This window comes from Lycium barbarum, chromosome 12 (genome assembly GCF_019175385.1).
Source record: "Lycium barbarum isolate Lr01 chromosome 12, ASM1917538v2, whole genome shotgun sequence".
Taxonomy (NCBI): Eukaryota; Viridiplantae; Streptophyta; class Magnoliopsida; order Solanales; family Solanaceae; genus Lycium; species Lycium barbarum.
This window is the reverse complement of record NC_083348.1, coordinates 65322034-65343762: the sequence shown is the minus strand read 5'-3', so window position 1 is coordinate 65343762 and position 21729 is coordinate 65322034. Positions and strand designations below refer to the sequence as shown.

At 36.0% G+C, this 21729-nt stretch overlaps 1 protein-coding gene across 2 annotated transcripts; it reads left to right on the top strand.

The window, feature by feature from the left end:
• The first annotated feature begins 877 nt into the window (after positions 1 to 877).
• Positions 878 to 18567, top strand: LOC132624036 (ARF guanine-nucleotide exchange factor GNOM-like). 2 transcript variants are annotated; one of them, XM_060338859.1, is made up of 3 exons: positions 878 to 1021; positions 3060 to 3875; positions 14471 to 18567. In XM_060338859.1, exons 2-3 carry the CDS (start codon positions 3147 to 3149, stop codon positions 18086 to 18088), a joined length of 4347 nt encoding a protein of 1448 aa, XP_060194842.1. In that variant the 5' UTR covers positions 878 to 1021; positions 3060 to 3146; the 3' UTR covers positions 18089 to 18567. The 2 variants fall into 2 exon arrangements, with proteins under 2 accessions (XP_060194842.1, XP_060194843.1); XM_060338860.1 differs by lacking the exon at positions 878 to 1021 and adding an exon at positions 1075 to 1394.
• Positions 18568 to 21729: the final 3162 nt, after the last annotated feature.

The window sequence follows — 21729 nt, the reverse complement described above, 5'->3', positions numbered from 1 at the left end:
TTACATTCAAGTAACTGATTTTTTAGCTAGGCGCGTGTGGCCCACGCGCCTCCAACTAACTCACCCACGCGCCTCCAACTAACTCACCCACGCGCCTAACTAACTCTAACTACTTCTGGACTTCTAACTAACTTCTGGACTTAATCACCTAACTGCTAATTGTCCAGCTAATCCATCACATTAGTCAACTAATCACTTACAATTAAATGGAATTACAATCTTACAATTTGAGCTCATAACATTGATGGCCAAACGCCTACTTAGTTACGGGAGTAAATTTTCAGGAAAAAGTGATTCCGATCTGTTGAACTTCCTTTTTTTTATAGTTTTTTTTATGTCTTTTGCTAATAGTAAGAAACGAGACATAATTTCTTCAATTATTAAGTTTTTAAGAGATGATGGTAAAAAATACACTTCATTTTTTTTTTTTTTGCGAGTTTCTCACTTGAACTATCAATATTTACATTTTCTACCTGAACTATCATCAACTATTTATCAAAACACATCTTACTAGTATCTAATGGTGCTTGTTGAAGACTTTTTTTGTTTGTTATAAAAATGGTGCCAAATGGCACTCGACGCGGATAATTTAAAAAATTAAGAGAAAATGGTCAAAAACACACTTGAAGTATCATATTTTGCGATTTACCTACTTGAACTGTGAGGTGTTGTGTTTTCTGCCTGAACTATCACTAACTATTTATGAAAACACACTTTGAAATTAATGAGTCAGTTGCCATGTGGACGAAATTTTATGAGCAAATTAAGCTGTCACGCGCCTTTTGGCGATTGTATTCAAAACAATTGGTCTAGTCAGATTGTTTTGATAAATAATTCGGGTAGAAAAGTGGCAAAAATGTGATATATTATCATACGTATTCTTTTACTACCATTTTTTAAACAAAACATCCAAAATGTAAACTAAAGAGAGAATAAACATAAAATTAGAGTTGTGAGTGGTTGTTTAAAGATTGACAAGGAAGACCCCTCCAAAATCGCAGCTTTGAACATTGTGTATAAGGTATTTTACTTTCCTCTGGATCACTCACTGATATACTCCTAAATATAATAATTAAAGCTAACTCCAAAGTGATCTTCCTCAGCTAATTATTTCATTTCTCAATTATGTTTCCAATTCTTGATTTAGATCCGCCATTTCCAATTTGAACCTATAATTGTCGTGTATTTTCTTATAACAAGTGATGTGAGATAGTTTCATATGCTTTTGATAATCAATAGCAAAGGCGATTTGAATTTGCAATCGGATTGAAATGTGACTCTTCTGAATTTCGAGTCATTTTTCCTTGTTGCCAGTGGCGCAGCACACAAAGCCAAAGGGGTTCAACGTCTACTATATATGAATTAAAAAATAATTTTAATCATGTATAAACAGTGTAATTTTCCGCCCCTTCCTCCCTCCGCTCCTGGTTTTTGCTATTTGCGCTTTTGGGATGGTTTTATTTGTTTCAGGATGTTGGGGTTCTTGTGGTGGTTTTTTTTTTTTTTTTTTTTTTACTGAATTATACGAATCAATTATACCTCAATTACAAGCTAGTTGCACTCAGTTATACAATCTTCTATATTCATTTGGCTCTTGTCCAAATGGTGCTCGTTTATGATAACCATCTAGGAGAGAAGTTCTATATTGACTGCAAAATGCTGAAGGCAAAGCTGAATCTTAATATTTCTAAGGATGCAAAGATTTATGGGAGGACAAAGTTCTTCACAGAATGATCTAGTAAATGAATGTGGTATAGCATTTGTGTTTGTGCTCCTTTTTAACTTATCTTGTTTTTCCGGTTGTTGCGTCAAGGAAAGTCTTTTTTTTTTTTTTTAATCAGGAAGAAAGATAAGCATATAAGAGATAGAAAGAGAGAAAAGAGTGATTTTGACATTTGAAAGAGGCAGAGACTTGGAAACTTGGATGCCTAGAAGAAATTAAACGGTTTTGAATGATTTATAGGATGACAACATTATGATTGGAATACCCTTAAATCACCTATAATATTTGACGACATTGTAATTATGGTGTATATTTACTTTGGAAACAGCCTCTCTACCTGCAAAGGTAGGGGTAAGGTATGCGTACACTCTACCCTCCCCAGACCCCACTTGTGCGATTACACTAGGTATGTTTTTGTTGTTTATTTACTTTGGAAGAATCCTCTTACTGCTGTAAAGGAGTTCTTTGTTCAAAAACTATTAACTTTATGTATTAAAAATGTTAGCTTAAGTTCCTGGAACAAAATTTATTAAATTTTAATTATTTACTTGTAGAAAATTAACTTTTAGAGAGTCCACTATACAATCGATTAGCTAAACATTTAGCTCTTTCCTTGAGACAATGCATACTAGTATGTAAAGAGATCCAAAACTTCAACATGTAACTTTCTTTGGTTCTTTTTGTGCGGTATTGAAGTTGTATGTTGTAGATGATAACAAGTCCCTCTTGCATGTATGTGTAATCCCCTAATGTTTATCACCACATTTGTGGGTTTTAGTTTGTGTTTAAGCATCAAAATATGAGATTTAACATTTTAGTTGCATTGTAAGAAGCGAATCCATGAGTATGCTGCTATAGCTATGAAGAAGCCCAGTTATTTGCTTCGTATTCAATAAAATGAATATAGATTGACTCATTTTAGTATGGATGTAAAATATCTCTTGTCATTGTCTTTTCCCTACATTCTCTTTTAATCAAATATAATAGTAGAGCAAAATTTGAAAATGGTTCTAGTCAGTCTCACTCAGTTTCCTGATCTCTCTATTTTGAAGGAATTAGGTGCTTCATCTACTAGCTATCGCTTGGTAATTATGCACTTTGGCCTTAAGAAGGCACTTCATAATTACCTTGGTTTGTTTTTGGTTGTCTTCTTAATGCATCCCAGTTTTCTGCTAATAACTCTCTGCTTTTTAATCTTTTAAGGATATCTCAGTCGTTTGTCAGTGTGAATGAAATGTAGATAGTCGCTTTTTGGTACATCACTAATTGTTTTACTTGTCTTTATCTTCTTATAACTGTTGACTGTCTTATATTAAACCCATTTGTTGTTGCTCAGGGAATGATTTAGCAAGATGCTGCTTGATTCGTGCTGTAACCTTTTGATTCTTTTACAATTTAAGTAAACTGAATTAAAAGTTAAATCATGATGGGGTGCCTTGATGATGTCAATACTCCATTGTCAGAGCCCATGGGTTGTACCTTAAAGCCTTTCAAAGGTGCCTTAGCATGTATGGTAAATTCAGAAATTGGAGCTGTTTTGGCCGTTATGAGGAGAAATGTAAGGTGGGGATTTCGCTATGCTGCTGACGATGATCAACTAGAGCATCCTCTCATCCATTCTTTCAAGGAATTACGAAAAAATATCTTCTCATGGCAACATCATTGGAACAGAGTTGATCCTCTCCTATATCTTCAGCCTTTCTTGGATGTGATTCAATCTGATGAAACTGGTGCACCAATAAGCGGTGTTGCATTGTCATCTGTTTACAAATTCTTAACCCTTGAAATAATTGATTCAGCTATCATGAATGTGGAGAAAGCTTTGCATCAGATAGTTGAGACCGTGACAAGCTGCCGCTTTGAAGTGACTGATCCTGCCTCTGAGGAAGTGGTGCTGATGAAGATACTTCAGGTTCTTTTGGCTTGCATGAAAAGTAAGGCATCAGCAAATTTGAGTAATCATCTTGTGTGCAACATTGTAAACACCTGCTTTCGACTTCTTCATCAAGCTAGTGCCAAAAGTGAACTGCTGCAGAGAATAGCAAGACACACAATGCATGAATTGGTGAGACATATTTTCTCCCACCTGCCTTACATTGACAGCAAAGCACATGAATTTCATCAGCAAAGCAGATTGCGTGCTGACCCAGAGGTAATTGGGACTCTCGATTTATGTTGTTACGTTTGCATTTTTGATCTTTTTTATGTTTTCTTTGAATGAGACCATAGCCACATGTACTTGGCCAGAATATGACTTGTTAAATGTTCAGTTTAAATTCATAAATCAATATTAGGATTGAAATTGGCATTTTGAGTTGAGCCTATGGTGATTCTTATCCAAGCCTTGTTAACTTTTGTGCTCATTCACAATTGGTGAGAGCTTGAATATGGCTTACAACCAGCTGATAGATGCATTTGGGGCTAGGCCAAATACTGAAATCTGACATAGTTCGAAGTACTCAATATTTTTGCCATAATCTTGTGTAAATCTAAATTTCTGATGTAATTGCTTTATTTAACTTGCAAAATTATGGTTTCCTTAAAGCATAAACTTTGTTCGTACCAATAAACAATGTCTCTTGAACATGCAGAAGTGCTGGTAACCCAGCTTAACCAGATAACTGTTCGAGAAGTCCTTGAATGACAGCACTTGTCTCTTGTAATTTTAGAATTTTAGTTTTTTAGTAACCATGTGGGATATTTACGACATGATGGTTAGTTCAGAGTCCATTGTTGTTGTCATGAAGTAGTTAGCTTCCCATGGATTGTTGGCTTGATGGGAATTGGATTTATAGATGATAGGAACGTACAACAACGATGCACACTTTAGTCATCTTCGATTTACTTATTTATCTAAAAGATGGCCTACACTTTTTATTACTGAATAAATATCCAACTTAATTCAGAATGATCATCCAGTGTCATCTCAAAATTGATACTTCAAAATTAATTAGGCATCATTCTCCCTTTTCTAGTGTCTACCAAATCTACGGGTTTCCCACTTAATTATATTCTTTCACCCTCGTTGGTATTCTTGATAATTTATGTTGCTTCTTTGACAAGTGGTAATTAGCAATTATATGCTCCATCTTTCCTAAGTTATAGGCACCATTTTATTTCCTTACAAATTTAATCTTAAATTAGATAAATTTTGAACTATGGTGTGATATTTTGACTATGAATTAACTTTCTCAATGATTACTTGATATTTTCTTCTGGTATCACTATATAATACATCAGTCAAATTTAACATCCTAACCTTCCTTTCCAAGCTAATAGTATAAAAATGGGATGCAGGGAGTACTTTACTTCTAAGTTTTTAGATACTTCATTTAGCATGCGCTCTCCCCCTCCCCCTTTCTCTCTCCCTATGTGTGTGTTTGTCATACTCAATATATTTTTCTATTTCTTCTCATATATATATATATATATATATATATATATATATATATTCTATTCCCCTTCTGCAATACGTTAAGAGACTTCATATTTCTTGTAAACGCGACTATTTGACAACTGTTTTAACAAGAATGCTTAGTACTCTTCACTTTTTCTTTGTTTTGTTTATTGTATTGACAACTTTTTTGTTGCATATAATTATTTAATATGTTGCAATGGGTTATTCAACAACAACATACCCAGTGAAATCCCACAGATGTTGCAATGGGTTATTAATAATTTAATTTGTTTTTCTGTATTAATGTAGATTTCTGGATATTTTTATATTTTTTTCTTCACATTCTGTACAACTTTATAATGTTTAGTTTACCAAATAATAATGACAAGGTGGACAACATATAGTCGACCACTTCTATATTTGTTCTTGTAAAGTGATAGTCATGAACTCATAATCTTTGGCAAAAAGACGGAAAAGAAAAACCATTATATGATTCTTCAAAGAAAAGATTTTCTCCTTTTCTTATGTCAATATGACTCAAACATCTGTCATTTTAATCTCCTAATTCTTTTTTTCATTTTAATTTTTCCATATCCATCTAATTTTCCTTTAAAATTCTTTCTGTTTTCTTACAGATAATTCCTACCAAACTTTTGCAGGAACACCATTTTAACTTCCATAGTTTTTCTCTTATTTTTCATTTATATGTTCTTTTCTTGGGTCTGAGTACTTTTCTAGTACGTTAAAGTTAACCATGCGTCAAAGATCAATATCTGGCAAACTAAGCGCAGTTGACTTTTTTCTTTTTGGGTCATCTTAGGTCTCAAAGTAGTTTTCATTTTTTTCCTACTCTTTCTGTCCCAATTTATTAGGCGGTGTTTGATTGGTCATGGAGTTTAAGAAAGGAAGACTTTTAAAATTTGCAGTTTACAACAAACCATAGATATCTGTTGGTTTTTAACAAAGAAACGTAGGAAATAACAAAGAAAAATTACTGGGAGAAAAATATACTGCAATGCAGTCAAAGGGAATTATATTATTTAGCTATGTTTAGCTCTGCATTTATAGGAAAAAAATAAAATAAAAGGATAATCATAAACTAGCCTAAAATATCTCTGCAGAGTATATCTTTAACTAACCAACCTAGCCTAGAATATCTCTGCAGAATATATTTCTAACTAACTAATTACTAACAGGAAAACAAAATTTATTCAAAAGCAGTAAAACAAAGTTACTGCAGTCCAAAAGCAAATATTCTAACACTCCTCGTTGGTTTGGAACTGCAAACTCTAGACTTGGTTGAAATTGACTTCATGAACAAATCTGCCAATTCATCTTTGGTCTTACAGTCTTTTGGCATGTGTTCATCTTCTGTTGGATTAAATGAGAAGTTTTTATCCCTCATTTTAACTCGTAAAATCTCCTGCTTAGTGGCATCAAAGATTCGACAGTACTTGTCATCGAATAACAATTTAAATCCTTTTTCCACTAGCTGGCCAACACTTAACAGATTTTGATTAATATCAGGCACGTAAAGAACATCTGAAATTATTTTTGTACCTGAACCTGTTTTGATTGCAATAGTCCGTTTTCCTTTTGCAGGAATATAGTCACCATTCCCGATTCTGACTTTCTTGTTTTCCATTGACATAAACTCTTTAAAATTATTTCTGTCATATGTCATGTGGTTTGTACAACCACTGTCAATCATCCAAAAATCAGATTTATTGGTTGAAAAATATGTTGCCACAAACAAGTGGTCTTCTTTTTCTTCATTGGCGACTTGTGCATCTACTTCATATTTTGGAGATTTGTTTTTGCAAATCACTGCTTCTTGACCAAGTTGGTTGCAGATCTTGCACTGTGCATCTGGCCTCTTCCAACATTTAAATGGAGGATGACTTTTTTTGCCACAATGCTGGCAAGGTGGGTAATTTTTCTTTGAATTATCACCCTTGCTTTGAATCTTGTGGTTGGCTATCAAGGCCCCTTCAGCCATACCATCTTGCCTCTTAAGCCTCCTTTGCTCTTGTGCTTGCAATGTATTTAGCAATTCTGCCAAAGTAATCTTGGACAGATCTTTTGTGTTTTCCAAGGTAGTTATGGATACTTCGTATCTTTCAGGCACCGTAACAAGAATTTTTTCAACGATTCTTGACTCTTTAAACTTAGTGCCAAGCAACCTTACCTTGTTAACAATGCCAAGAAGCCAGTCTGAGTACTCTTTGACGGTCTCAGATTCCTTCATCTTTTGCAATTCGAATTCCCTTATTAAATTCAACACCTTCATGCCTCGTATTCTTTCATCTCCTGTGTATTCTTCCTTCAGATAATCCCAAATTTCTTTTGCTGTTTTGAGAGCCATAACTCTCGTGAAAATTGTTGCAGACACACCAGCAAACAAAATTGCTTTCGCTTTTGATTTTTTGATTTTCTTTTCTTTTTGGCTTTTGATCTGGGCCAGGGTGGGATTATTTGGCAGCGGAAAAACATCATAATCCTCTTCCACGGCCTTGCAAAGATCTAAAGCCTCAAGATAAGTCTCCATTCTTACTGCCCATAGATGATAATTTTCACCATCAAAGACAGGAGGAGCTATTTGAGAAAAGCTATTTTCATAATCCATCTTACTCACAGGTCCCTCAAGAAAATGGCTCTAGATACCAATTGTTGGTTTTTAACAAAGAAACGTAGGAATTAACAAATAAAAAATACTGAGAGAAAAATATACTGCAATGCAGTCAAAGGGAATTATATTATTTAGCTATGTTTAGCTCTGCATTTACAGGAAAAAAAAACAATAAAAAGATAATCATAAACTAGCCTAAAATATCTCTGCAGAGTATATCTTTAACTAACCAACTTAGCCTAGAATATCTCTGCATAATATATTTCTAACTAACTAATTACTAATAGTAAAACAAAATTTATTCAAAAGCAGTAAAACAAAGTTACTGCAGTCCAAAAGAAAATATTCTAACAATATCTTTATGCCTATAAATTATCTCATTAGGGGTAAAATGGGAAGATTAAAGGAAAATTGTTTCTAGATAAGGAAGTATGACGTTCTCTTTTAGACATATTAAAAAGGAAAGTATGACACATAAATTAGGACAGGGGAAGTAGTATTTTTGTAATGGTATCAATATTTTTCCTGCATTGTCTTCCGTTTTTTTTATTTTTTATTGATACTCCCTGCAGGTGTTTGATTGGGCACATAGTTTAAGAAAAAAAGGAAGGTTTTTGAATCTTGTGGTCTAAAATACACCGTAGAAATTTCTGTGGCTATAAATCACTTCATTTAGGGCGAAATTGAAAGTTTGAAGTCAAATTGTTACTTAATATGGAAAGATGTCATTCTTTTTGGGTCTGACTAAAAAGGAAAGAGTGTCACATAAATTGATACAGAGGGAGTACATCCTTTTGTCGATCAGTTTGCATAAACTTGTCGATGATGATTTGTCGTTATATATGCTTTGAGAAAAATCAATTGTTGTTAAATATTTATTCCAAGTTTTGAAAATGGCTTATAAGTTTGTTATTATAAAACAAATCTTTTGATATATGTGATTGCCTTTTCTTCTATGTGCACAAGGATAACTCCCCTAGTCACATTCTTCCTGTCATTGATTGATGTTTCCTTGTTAAATATCTATTCTACATGTAATTGATTGGCTTTTCTGCTCTAGGATTTTGACCTACAGATTCTGTTAGAATTGAGTTACTTTTTTGCATCAGTAAAGCTACTAAATCCACATTTTAAAGATGATTTTATTCAAAATGCTTATAGTTTTGATTGCTAATTATTTAAATATTAATCAATAACATTTTTAAAATCAAAGTCAATTATTCTGCATGTCTGGACCTTTTTCCCACCCCTCTTTCAACTTAGCTGTAAGATATGTATATATTGACATTGCCAATAGTTTCTTCCTTTCTAGACCTGAACAGAATTAGTTGTTTAACCAAACGCTCTCGGCGCACGTTTAGCAAGGATCTGCTAACGTACGCCAGACGCTGCAAGAGGTAGACGGAAAAAACCTCCACCGCAGCCTCCGGAACAACCTCCACCGCCAGATCTTGACCCTCCCACACCTAAAATAGCGGCTACACGTATTGTCACGCCAGAATCTGGTCTCCCCCAATCATTACCTCCAATTCAATTTGGTCAATGGTTGGTCGGAAGGGGCAGTGCTCCGACTGTCTTCCACCACCCGCCTAGTGGAGCTCAAGTGAAGCAGAACCCTAAGGGACTTGTCGAGCACAAGCTACCAGAGAAGAAACATACAGCACCACCCACGAAGCAGCTGAATGAGTCTGAGCAACAAGTAGAGGCAGCTTCCAACACTGTGAGGAAGCTCACTTTTTCAGCAGCTTCAACGGGTATTAAGGACCATGAGCAAGAACAACAATTCGTTAAGCCCCCATCACTGAAGGAAATCCTGTTAGGCAATTGTTCCCTTCAACAAGGTAAGAAACTCGACTATTTTCCACCTATAGTTAAGGATGGAGTAAAGATAGTGAGACTAAACACAACGGAGGTACGAGAACAGAGAGAAAAATGGCAAGATGCACTGATAGGATCTGTGGTGGGTGGTAATCCCATGTTCAAAGATATGCTGAGATATGTGTATGGGGTCTGGAATTTTGTTGAAACACCACACGTTTACCTTCACACTGATGGTTGCTTCATTTATCGATTTGAATCTGAAGAGGAGAAAAATATGGTACTAGATAATGGTCCCTATACTTACAACAACAGACCTCTGATTGTAAGACAATGGGAGCTAAATTTCCAAATCAGTGAAGCAACAACCAGGCTGCTACCTATTGGGTTACTTTTCCTAGTTTGCCAATTGACTACTGGGCAACAGAAAATCTAGGTCGAATAGCGAGTTGCTTGGGCAAGCCAATTTGCACGGATAAACTTACAGCTCAAGGTGAAAGAGTGTCTTATGCACGTATGTTAATCGACATGGATGTGACAATCCCATTTCCTGATTCTATACACAGACTCTCCTGGTTATAAGGTTATTGAGCAAAGGGTTGACTATGATTGGCAACCTAAGTATTGTGCAACTTGCCTTCAAATAGATCAACACACTGATAATGCACTGCTAAAGCCTCAGAACAAGCAAAAAATGAGGGGAAGAGAGCAGGAAATAGGCACAGGAGGAAGCCAAGACAAGAGTGGCAGTCTAAGTAAGATGAACTAAGGCCTGAAACAGTAGTTCAACAGCCTGTAAATGCAAGCAAGGAGCACCAGATAGAGGGCCAACAAGCCAAGGCACCTGATATTGCTCCTACAGTTCAGGAGCAAGAGAAAAGGAAACAAAGAGGGAAGCAAATAGTGCACCAAACTCAACCAGATAAGCCTGAGACACAAGTAGCCATCACAAATATTGAGAAGCACCTTGAACTCAACAGGAACAAGGCTCTTACAATTCCAGGCTGTGAAGATAATGTTAAAGGAACTGATAGGAGCAGCCAAGTCCTACTGCGACCCCCATGATATTCTGCTCTTGGAATGTAAGGGGGCTTAACCAGCCCTATAAGCAAAAGGCTCTTAAAACCTTTTTGCTTAAGAATAAAGTAGACTTAATAGGATGTGTAGAAATCAAAGTTAGAGTTCACAAAGTTGAAAAAATAAAGAGGAATCTGGGTACTGATTGGGAGGTGTTCACTGATTATCCAGCAGTTCCATATGGAAGGATTTGGGTATGTTGGAAGCATCAACATGTTAGAATACAGATACTTCATTCAGATCCCCAAGTGGTGCATTGCTCTGTCACTGACTTAGCATCTCAATTTAAATGCTTGATGACCTTTGTCTATGGGTATAACACTGTTCCTGAGCGAGCAGACATCTGGAGACAGTTGAGAACTTTACAAGCAGGGGTAAATGAACCTTGGGTGGTGCTGGGGGATTTTAACATTGTTCTATACCTTGGGTGGTGCAGGGGGATTTTAACATTGTTCTATCAGTCCATGACAGGATAAATGGACAGCCAGTACACACTTATGAGACAACTGACTTTCAAAGCTGCATTGAAGATACAGGGTTGGGACAATTAACTAGAAGAGGCTGCCAGTATTCATGGGGCAACAAGAGGGATGCAGATTCTAGAGTCTACAGCGTTATAGACTGGATTTTTGGAAATGACCTGTGGTTTATAAAGTATAGTAACCTGACATCACACTATCTTACCCCAGAGTGTTCTGATCACTCTCCTATACTTGTCAGAACTGAAGTAGAAAAACAAGCCCTCCCCAGACCATTCAGACTATACAACACACTCTTGCAACAACAATCCTTTCAAGAATTAGTCCACACTACTTGGAAGAAGAATATCCCTGGTTACACCATGTATAGAATCCGGAGGAAACTGCAACTTATTGAGAAAGGGGCATCACAAATGAACAAAGAAACGAATAGCATTGATAGGAAGATTGAGGAATTACAGGAGACACTAACCAATGCACAGATGCAACTGAGCACTGATATGTTTAACTCTCAACTTATTGAGGCTGAAAGACAGGCTTTAGCTCAGCTACAGAAGTGGTCACAAATACAGGAAAAAGTGCTCAGACAAAAATCTAGAGTCAGTTGGATTGCTTATGGGGACTCTAATACAAAGTATTTCCATGCTTATTTGAAAGCAAGGCAGGCCAGAAATAGAGTTTCCTCTATCTGCAACACCCAAGGTAATATTCTAACAGATAGTTCAGCAGTGCAGTTGGAGTTTGTCAATTTTTTCACAAACCTGTTGGGCACCAAAGCAGATGAACTACCATGTATTGATATGAACATAGCTAGAGATGGCCCTTGCTTGACCATGGAACAGCAAAGACAACTGAATGAGGAGTTTACAAGGGAAGAGATAACTAGTGCACTAAGAGTCTTCCACCAGACAAATCACCAGGAATAGATGGGTTTCCAGCAGAATTCTTCAAACACTAGTGGGAGGTGATTGGTGAAGATGTAATAGAGGCTGTACTTGAATTCTTCACCACCAGGAAGTTGCTCAAATTATTAACACAACTACAATCACATTAGTACCTAAAGTTGCAAACCCCACTTGTGTGAAGGAGTTCCGGCCAATAGCCTGTTGTACTACAATATATAAGCTAGTTGCAAAAATGCTGACTGCTAGACTAAAGTTAGTGGTTGACTACATAGTGGGTCCCTCTCAATCTGCATTTATTGAGGGTAGAAGTATACTTGATAATGTGGTTGTTGCTCATGAAATTGTCAAAAGTTATTCCCACAAGAATGTGTCACCCAGATGCTTAATCAAGATAGACATCAGGAAAGCCTACGACTCAGTGGAATGGAGTTTTTTGCAAATGGTTCTTCATGAATTTGGCTTCCCAGTTAGGATTGTCTCATTAATAATGGAGTGTGTCACAACAGTACAGTGCTCCCTAATCCTGAATGGGGGACTCACTCCTCGGTTTCAAGCTAAAAAGGGCTGTGACAAGGTGATCCCATGTCACCATACTTGTTTGTACTGGCCATGGAATACCTCAACAGATCTCTTAAACAACTCAGACACAACCCAACTTTCAATTACCACCCCAGATGTGAGAGAATGCAAGTGGTTCATATATGTTTTGCGGATGATTTGCTATTATGCTGTAGGGCTGATCAGGGATCCATCCAGTTGATGCTAAAGGCATTTACACACTTTTCCCAGGTCTCAGGACTGCATGCTAATTTGGAGAAAAGCTCCATATACTTGGCAGGTGTGCCCCAAGCGTTTGAAGATCAGATAATTGCTGATATGCAGTTTACAGCAGGGGAGATACCATTTAGATATTTGGGAGTTCCCTTGTCTTCAAAGAAACTCAGTATCCAGCAGTGTATGCCCCTAGTGGGAAAAATGGTTGCCAGAATCAAATGTTGGACCACCAAGCTGCTTTCTTATAGTGGCAGATTGCAACTTATTAAGAGTGTTCTGTTTGAAATGCAAACCTATTGGGCACAGGTCTTTCTATTGCCTAAAAAAATTACTGAGCTAGTCACAAGTGTGTGTAGGACTTTCCTTTGGACTGGAACTGTTGAACTTTCAAAGAAGGCACTTGTAGCTTGGGAAAGACTCTGTTTGCCTAGGTCTGCTGGAGGATTGAATATTATAGATGTATATCACTGGAACGGAGCAGCTATTTACAAGCTACTCTGGGCAATTGCTGCCAGAAAAGAAACTTTGTGGGTCCAGTGGGTCCATGCTTTCTACATAAAATCCCAAAACATAGATGATATGATGAGTCCTAAACAGGCTAGTTGGATTGTAAGGAAGATTATTGATGCAAGAGACTGGTTTGACAGTGGAGACATACTTACAGAGCTGACTAAATTCTGCAAGAAAGGAAAATTTAGCATCAAAGTGGCGTATCAAGCATTTATTCCCCAATGTCCCAAGGTACTATGGAAGAGCATCACTTTGGGGAATGGCATAATCCCTAGGCATCAGTTTATCACTTGGCTGGCTATTAATCAAAGGCTGGCTACAGTTGACAGATTATCCAAATGGGGCATTCAAGTAGCTAATGAGTGTGTGCTCTGTGACTCAGGCAGAGGAAACACTAGCTCACCTTCTCTTTGACTGCAGGTACTTTAGCCATGTTTGGAATGCACTGCTGAGATGGTTGGGGATTGCTAGACACTCTACTAGCTGGAATACAGAAGTTACATGGTTGGCCCAAAGAATGAAGAGTGCAAGACCAAAGGCTGAGATATTAAGATTCTTGTTCAATGCAACAGTCTATCATGTTTGGCTGGAAAGAAATGCCAGGAGATTCCAATGAGCTCAACGACCCAGCGGAGATAGACTGAAGGAAATTGTTGTACAATTACATGTTAAGGGCAATCAGCTAGGAAAATGGAAGCAAGTGTTAACAACTCTCAATAGTTATCCAGTCTAGAGGACTTATATATTTCTTATGCAATGTAGTCAGGTTCCTTAGACTAGAGTGCTTATGTAGTAATTATGAGGTCTAGTTCTAGTGTTTGTATGAACTAGCAGCTGTACAAAGTTCCATTTTGGTTGAATAAAATTTCCAGTTTCGACCAAAAAAAAAAGAATTAGTTGTTTTTCTCTTAAAGATACATGCATATAGTGATTCACAAGAATTTCTTTTTTCCTATTTAGTTGTTTTGATACAGAACTAAAGAGATCTCCAAGAGTTATTTCTTTTCTATTTGTTATAGCCTTTGATTGAAGCATTATTTAGTGTGCACAAAATGGAAGAAACAGAAGAGACATGTTTATATTGCATAGCTTTGACCCTTAAATCACTGAAAGTGGAGGCCAGTATACCCTTCTTTATCGTCACTTACTTTTGTGCAGGCAGGCGAAAAACATCATGACAATGGTTGTGTTAGTGCAGAATCCACTGGTAAGTCAGCATCGGTTGCAGTTCCTTCCAGTGCATCATCAGTCAGCACTAGGGATGAAACAACAGATGAGAAAACTCAAAAGGAGGAGATTACTGGTAATATAGAAACCCCTATGATGGATCCATATGGGGTCCCCTGCATGGTGGAGATATTTCATTTCCTATGCTCTCTTCTGAATGTGATGGAGTCCATTGAAATTGGTTCTAGATCCAACCCCATAGCGTATGATGAAGATGTTCCCTTGTTTGCACTGGGTTTAATTAATTCAGCCATAGAAGTAAGTGGTGCTTCTTCTGGAAATCATCCTGAGTTATTGGCTCTAATACAGAAGGACTTATTCCACAATCTGATGCGCTTTGGCTTGTCTATGAGTCCTTTAATTCTTTCAACGGTCTGTAGCATTGTTCTAAATCTGTATCATCATATGCGTATTAAGTTAAAGCTACAGCTTGAAGCTTTCTTCTCTGGTGTGTTAGTGAGGATTGCCCAAAGCAAGCATGGAGCTTCTTATCAACAGCAAGAGGTTGCCATAGAAACGCTTGTTGACTTCTGCAGGCAGCCCATGTTCATGCCTGAGATGTATGCTAATTTTGATTGTGACATATCTTGCAGTAATGTATTTGAAGACCTTGCAAACCTGTTATCCAAAAGTTCCTTTCCGGTCAACATTCCACTTTCAGCTTTAAATACGCTTGCCTTGGATGGTCTAATTGCTATGATCCAGGGTATGGCCGAGAGAATAAGCCAGGATTCATTTGTTTCTGAACAAGCTTCAATAGATCTGGGTGAATATAGACCATTTTGGACAGAGATATGCAAGGACTACAGTGATCCTAATCATTGGGTTCCATTTGTTCGTAAGATGAAGTTCATAAAGAGGAAATTGTTGATCGGAGTTGATCACTTTAACCGAGATCCAAAAAAGGGTATGGAGTTTCTCCAAGGAGTTCATTTATTACCTGAGAAACGTGACCCAAGAAGTGTCGCATGCTTTTTCAGGTATATGACTGGCTTAGATAAGAATCTTATCGGAGATTTCCTAGGAAGTCATGAAGACTTCTATATTCAAGTGCTTCATGAATTTGCTGGAACATTCGATTTTCGGGACATAAACTTAGACATAGCCTTGCGAATCTTTTTAGAAACTTTCAGATTGCCTGGAGAGTCACAGAAAATACAGAGGGTGCTTGAGGCATTTGCTGAGAGATATTATGAGCAGTCACAAAATATTCTGGCCAACAAAGATGCTGCACTGTTGTTATCATATTCAATTATTCTGCTTAACACAGATCAACACAATGCACAGGTCAAAAAGAAGATGACTGAGGAAGATTTCATCCGCAATAACCGGAGGATAAACGGAGGAAATGACCTCCCTCGGGAATTTTTGTCTGAGCTTTACCACTCCATCTGTGAGGATGAGATCCGGATTGCCCCAGATCGAGGTGCTGGTATACCAATGATGGCACCAAGCCACTGGATTGGTCTAGTTCATAAATCAAGGCAAACTTCACCATATATTGTCTGTGATCCTGGTCCTTATCTTGATTACGATATGTTTGCTATGTTGTCTGGTCCTGCAATTGCTGCGATCTCTGTGGTTTTTGATAATGTGGAGCAAGAGGATGTTTGGGAAACTTGTATCAATGGATTCCTTGCCATTGCCAAAATTGCAGCTGCCTATAGCTTCGATGATGTGTTAAATGATTTGGTAGTATCTCTTTGCAAGTTCACTACCCTTTTGCTTCCATCTTATGTTGATGAGTTTATTGTTGCATTTGCGGAAGATGGTAAAGCTAGATTGGCCACATTAGCAGTCTTCACAATAGCAAATAAATATGGAGACCATATTCGCTCTGGTTGGAAGAACATCCTAGACTGCATTTTGAGGTTGCACAAATTGGGCCTTCTCCCCACACGTTTCTTTAGTGATGCTGCTGATGACTTAGATTCTACTGCTGATGCAGACCCTAGGAAACCTGCTGCACTTTCTCCATCACCATCTCATTTACATTCACTCTCTCATTCAAGGAAATCATCTGGCTTATTGGGTGTATTTAGCCAACTGTTATATCTTGATGAAGAACCTGCACCACAGCCAACTGAACAACAGCTTGCCGCACGTCAGCAGACTCTTCAGACGATTCAGAGTTGTCACGTTGATAGCATCTTTGCCGAGAGTAAATTTTTGCAAGCAGAGTCCCTTTTACAGCTTGTTCGGGCCCTTGTGTTGGCTGCCGGCAAGCCTCGCAGAGGAAATAACTCTCTGGAAGATGAAGAGACTGCAATATTTTGTCTAGAGTTGCTTATTGCTATCACAATAAATAATCGGGACAGAATAATGCTTCTTTGGCAGGTTGTCTATGATCACATAGCAAGTGTTGTCCATTTAACAACAATGCCGTCTACTTTGGTAGAGAAGGCTGTCTTTGGTCTGCTTCGCATATGCCAAAGGTTGCTCCCATACAAGGAAAATCTGACAGATGAGCTTCTCAAGTCCCTGCAACTTATCTTAAAGCTTGATGCTCGGGTTGCTGATGTGTTTCTGGAACATATAACTCAGGAGGTTATGCACCTTGTCAAAGCAAATGCTATGCAGATACGATCTCATGTAGGCTGGCGGACAATCATATCTCTGCTTTCTTTTACTGCTCGGCATCCAGAAGCATCTGAAACTGGATTTGAGACGCTATCGTTCATCATGGCTGATGGAGCCCACCTCTTGCCTGCTAATTATGTCCTCTGTTTGAATGTGGCGGCGCAGTTCGCTGACTCTCATGTTGGAAATGTTGATCAATCTGTGAGATCTTTAGACCTGATGGCTGGATCACTTGTTTCTCTGATTAGATGGTCTCACAAGGCAAAGGAAGCACTTGGGCAGGAGGCTGCTATAAAAATGACCCAGGATATAACAGAAATGTGGCTCAGGCTGGTACAGGGACTCCGAAAATTTTGTTTGGACCGGAGAGAAGAGGTAAGGGATCATGCCATCTTGATGCTGCAGAGGTGCTTGACTGGAGTTGATGGGATCTATTTTCCTGAAGATTTGTGGTTGCAATGTTTTGATCAGGTGATATTTACATTGCTGGATGAATTACTCAATCTTGCCCAGCCGAGCTCGGTGAAGGGTTATAGGAGCACTGAAGGAGCAATAGTTTTGGTACTGAAGCTCATGTTCAAAGTATTTTTACAGTCTTTGCATCATCTCTCCCAGTCGACATCTTTCTGCAAACTATGGTTAGGGGTATTGAGTCTAACAGAGAGATGCATGAAGGTGAAATTCAAAGGGAAACGGAGTGAGAAGATCCCTGAACTCATTTCCGAGCTCCTAAAGAACACTCTACTTGTCATGAAAACAAGTGGAATTCTGGGGCCAAGTAATCCTGTAGGAGGGGACAGTTTCTGGAAGTTAACATGGGTGCATGTCCACAATATATGCCCATCCCTTCAGTCAGAAGTGTTCCCCACAAATGAATTAGAGCAGTTGGAAAACCAGCATATCCAAGCAGGTTGTAGTCCTCTTTCAGAGGGAAATGTTATTGTCTCACCTGGTAATAGCACAGCTTGAAGATAAAGTTCCCATCAGGGAGGCGTTTGTACAGTTAAAGCGACATATTTTTTGTCGACACCATCATTAGCGTAAGCAGATGGTGAATTTTGCAGCTGAGAACCAGTTAAGCTTAACTGATTTATTGAAGTGCCTTTGCATGCTGCAGGAGCAAATCTGAAATCAGCTTCTTCGCGGTTTGCTTTGGTTTACAGGTTGTGATATCTTCATCTGAAATATTTATAGTGTTTTTTTTTTTTCACTCTTTAAAAGGCATATGCAGCTCTGTTGGCTGTCGAGAGAAGATTAAGAAAGGGGGTTACTTTGATGAAATTTTGTGACGCCATCGCGGTTGCTGTACTTAAGTCTGGTAGTTATCTACCATTTTGACAGTACAATACTAGCATACTAGTGCAAAATAGTGATTGATAGTATGAAATGCTACGATAATGGTTTATACATAGTTTTCTTGAAATAGCATGTTTCGATTGACTGAAAAAGTTTCATCTCAAATGTTGAATAGTTTACTCATTTTTATCAGCGTTTTAGCTGTTTTATGCTATAAGGTGCTGTTGGAGAATGGGTGGTAAATTGATATGCTTGAAATATAAAATATATGCGAAGTAGAATAAAATATTTGATCATTTGTCCAAGAATGGAGCAAGGTTATCTTCCATCAGATTAAAAAATTGTAGTAAATGTCAACCGGTGCGTGTCGGATTCTCCAAAAGTAGTGTATTTTTGAAGAATCCGACACGGGCACCCATCGAAAGTGAAGAGTCCGCACAATTTAGGTATCATCATAATCTTTCTTGGACTGTTGACTCTTTAATTTACAGAAATGAGGTGCACTCATTCTTACTTGGAATTTTTTAGACTATTTCGGCTATCTTCGACTGAAAAGAAAAATCAACGTAAGGATCAGAGTCCGGAGCCAAAATGACATATTTTTACAGCAATTAGACCAAAATAGGCTGTCTTTTTTTTTTATACCCAAATGGGTATTTCGTTGATCATTCAACGAAATACCCCAGTTACTGTTCATAGCAGCAACTCTTTTTTTTTTTTTTTTGCTATTTCGTGGATTGTTCCACGAAATAGCTTTTTTTTTTTAATTTTTTTTTGCATTTCGTGGAACAATCCACGAAATAGTTTTTTTTTTTTTTTTTTTTACATATCATGACACAATCCACGAAATAGATGTTTTTTATTTTATTTCGTGAATAAAAAAAGAAATAAGAAATTATAATTTTTTTTTTGTTTTTGCATTTCGTGTATTAAAAAACGAAATAGGATAAATTTTTTTCTAATTTCGTTCGTATAAAAAGGAAATTGGAAAAAAAATATATATATATATATATATATATATATATATATATATATATATATATTATTTCGTGTATTAATGAAGGAAATTGATTTGTTTTTTTATTTTTTTTGCATTTCGTAATCTAATGAACGAAATAGGTTTTTTTTTTTTTGTATTTAGTGAATAAAAAAACGAAATAGGAAATTATATACATATATATATATATATATATATATATATATATTTCATTCATGTACCAATGAAATAGGATGAATATATATATATTTTTGTGTTTCATTTATAAAAACATTTATATATTCACGAAATAAAAAAAATCTTATTTCGTTTTTTAATAAACGAAAAAAAAAATAGTTGTAAAGTCAAGACATAACTTTATTTTAAATATAAATATAATTCTAAAAAATATAGGGAGAAAAACTAGTTGTAAAGTCGTCAAACTTTAGATGGTCATAACTTTGCGCTCGGACGTCCGATTTACGCGATTTTTTTTTTATTTTGGGTATTTTTCCGAGATCTATGCACACAAACTGCCGCAAGGCGGTTTGGCCGAGCCGATTTTTAAAAAAACGCCTTTTATCACATTCAATTTCAATTTTTCCCCAAATTGGCATGAAATTTTCAGTTTTATTTACTTATAAGATGATGATACGCAATAGATTTCAACGTAAAAATCCAGGGATAATGTATCTGTGAATGTCAATTTCACTTCTGCGGTTTCAATTTTTGAAAATAAAGCTGACTAATTTTCTCGATATATAAAGTTGACTAAAATAACCTTACAGTTAAACACTAAGTTTTTTGAAAAATATATTTTAAAAAAATTAAAAAATGGCTTTTAATCAATTTGGAATATATATATATATATATAAGATCAATTTCAAAAATATATAAAAAAACTGTTTTTTTTTATATTTCGTGGATTGTTCCACGAAATGCAAAATAAAAAATTAAAAAAAACAGTTTTAAATTAAAAAATAAAACAGTTTCGTTAATATAAATAAAACTGTTTTTTTTTTTTTTTGCATTTCGTGGAACAATCCACGAAATATGTTTTTTTTATTTTTTTATTTTGCATTTCGTGGAACAATCCACGAAATATTTCATTGGTACATGAATGAAATATATATATATATTCCTATTTCATTTTTATATAAACGAAATGAAAATAAAATTATTTTCCTATTTCGTTTTTTAATACACGAAATGCAAAATATATATATATATATATGTATATAATTTCCTATTTCGTTTTTTTATTCACTAAATACAAAAAAAAAAAACCTATTTCGTTCATTAGATTACGAAATGCAAAAAAAATAAAAAAACAAATCAATTTCCTTCATTAATACACGAAATAATATATATATATATATATATATATATATATATATTTTCCAATTTCCTTTTTATACGAACGAAATTAGAAAAAAAATTATCCTATTTCGTTTTTTAATACACGAAATGCAAAAACAAAAAAAAATTATAATTTCCTATTTCTTTTTTTATTCACGAAATAAAATAAAAAAACATCTATTTCGTGGATTGTGTTAAAAAAAAATCATTTTTTTCACGAAATTTAAAAAAAAAAAAAAACTATTTCGTGGAACAATCCACGAAATAGCAAAAAAAAAAAAAAAAAAAAAAAAAAAAAAGCTATTTCGTGGATTGTTCCACGAAATGCAAAAAAATTTTTTAAAAAAAGCTATTTCGTGGAACAATCCACGAAATAGCAAAAAAAAAAAAAAAAAAGAGTTGCTGCTATGAACAGTAACTGGGGTATTTCGTTGAATGATCAACGAAATACCCATTTGGGTATAAAAAAAAAAAGACAGCCTATTTTGGTGTAATTGCTGTAAAAATATGCCATTTTGGCTCCGGACTCGTAAGGATCATATATTGTCAATGATAACATTAGCAGATCGGAGTGTTTTAAATGAGTATTTTGAATACTAAAGATTAATAATATAACTAAATATTAGTCGGAGCAAGTAATATGAAGTTAAAAATTAAGATAATCATAAGAAAAATTACTTCCATCCATATATGAATGAAGTCACTTCCACCATTTTGACGGAAAACGTTTTTCTCCCATTTGATGAAAATATTTTCTGATAATTTAGCACTACAAAATGACTTAGGTTATACCCAGCACCGCATTGCTTTGAGCTGCTGATGGAATATTAACTGGGCGCCCTATCTCAATAGGGATGGTCATTATGCACTATACTTAAAATAGATAGAGAATTTATAGTAAGGTCCATTATTGCATTGCAAGTTACTGTATCTATAATTTTATATAAATTAACCTCCCTGAAACTCAACAAAAGCGGAT

Excerpts from the sequence above, each read along its gene's own strand:
- LOC132624036 (XM_060338859.1), top strand. The coding sequence starts at position 3,147 with ATGATGGGGTGCCTTGATGATGTCAATACTCCATTGTCAGAGCCCATG. Across the intron at positions 3,876-14,470 it reads GATTGCGTGCTGACCCAGAG|GCAGGCGAAAAACATCATGA; the intron begins GTAATTGGGACT and ends ACTTTTGTGCAG.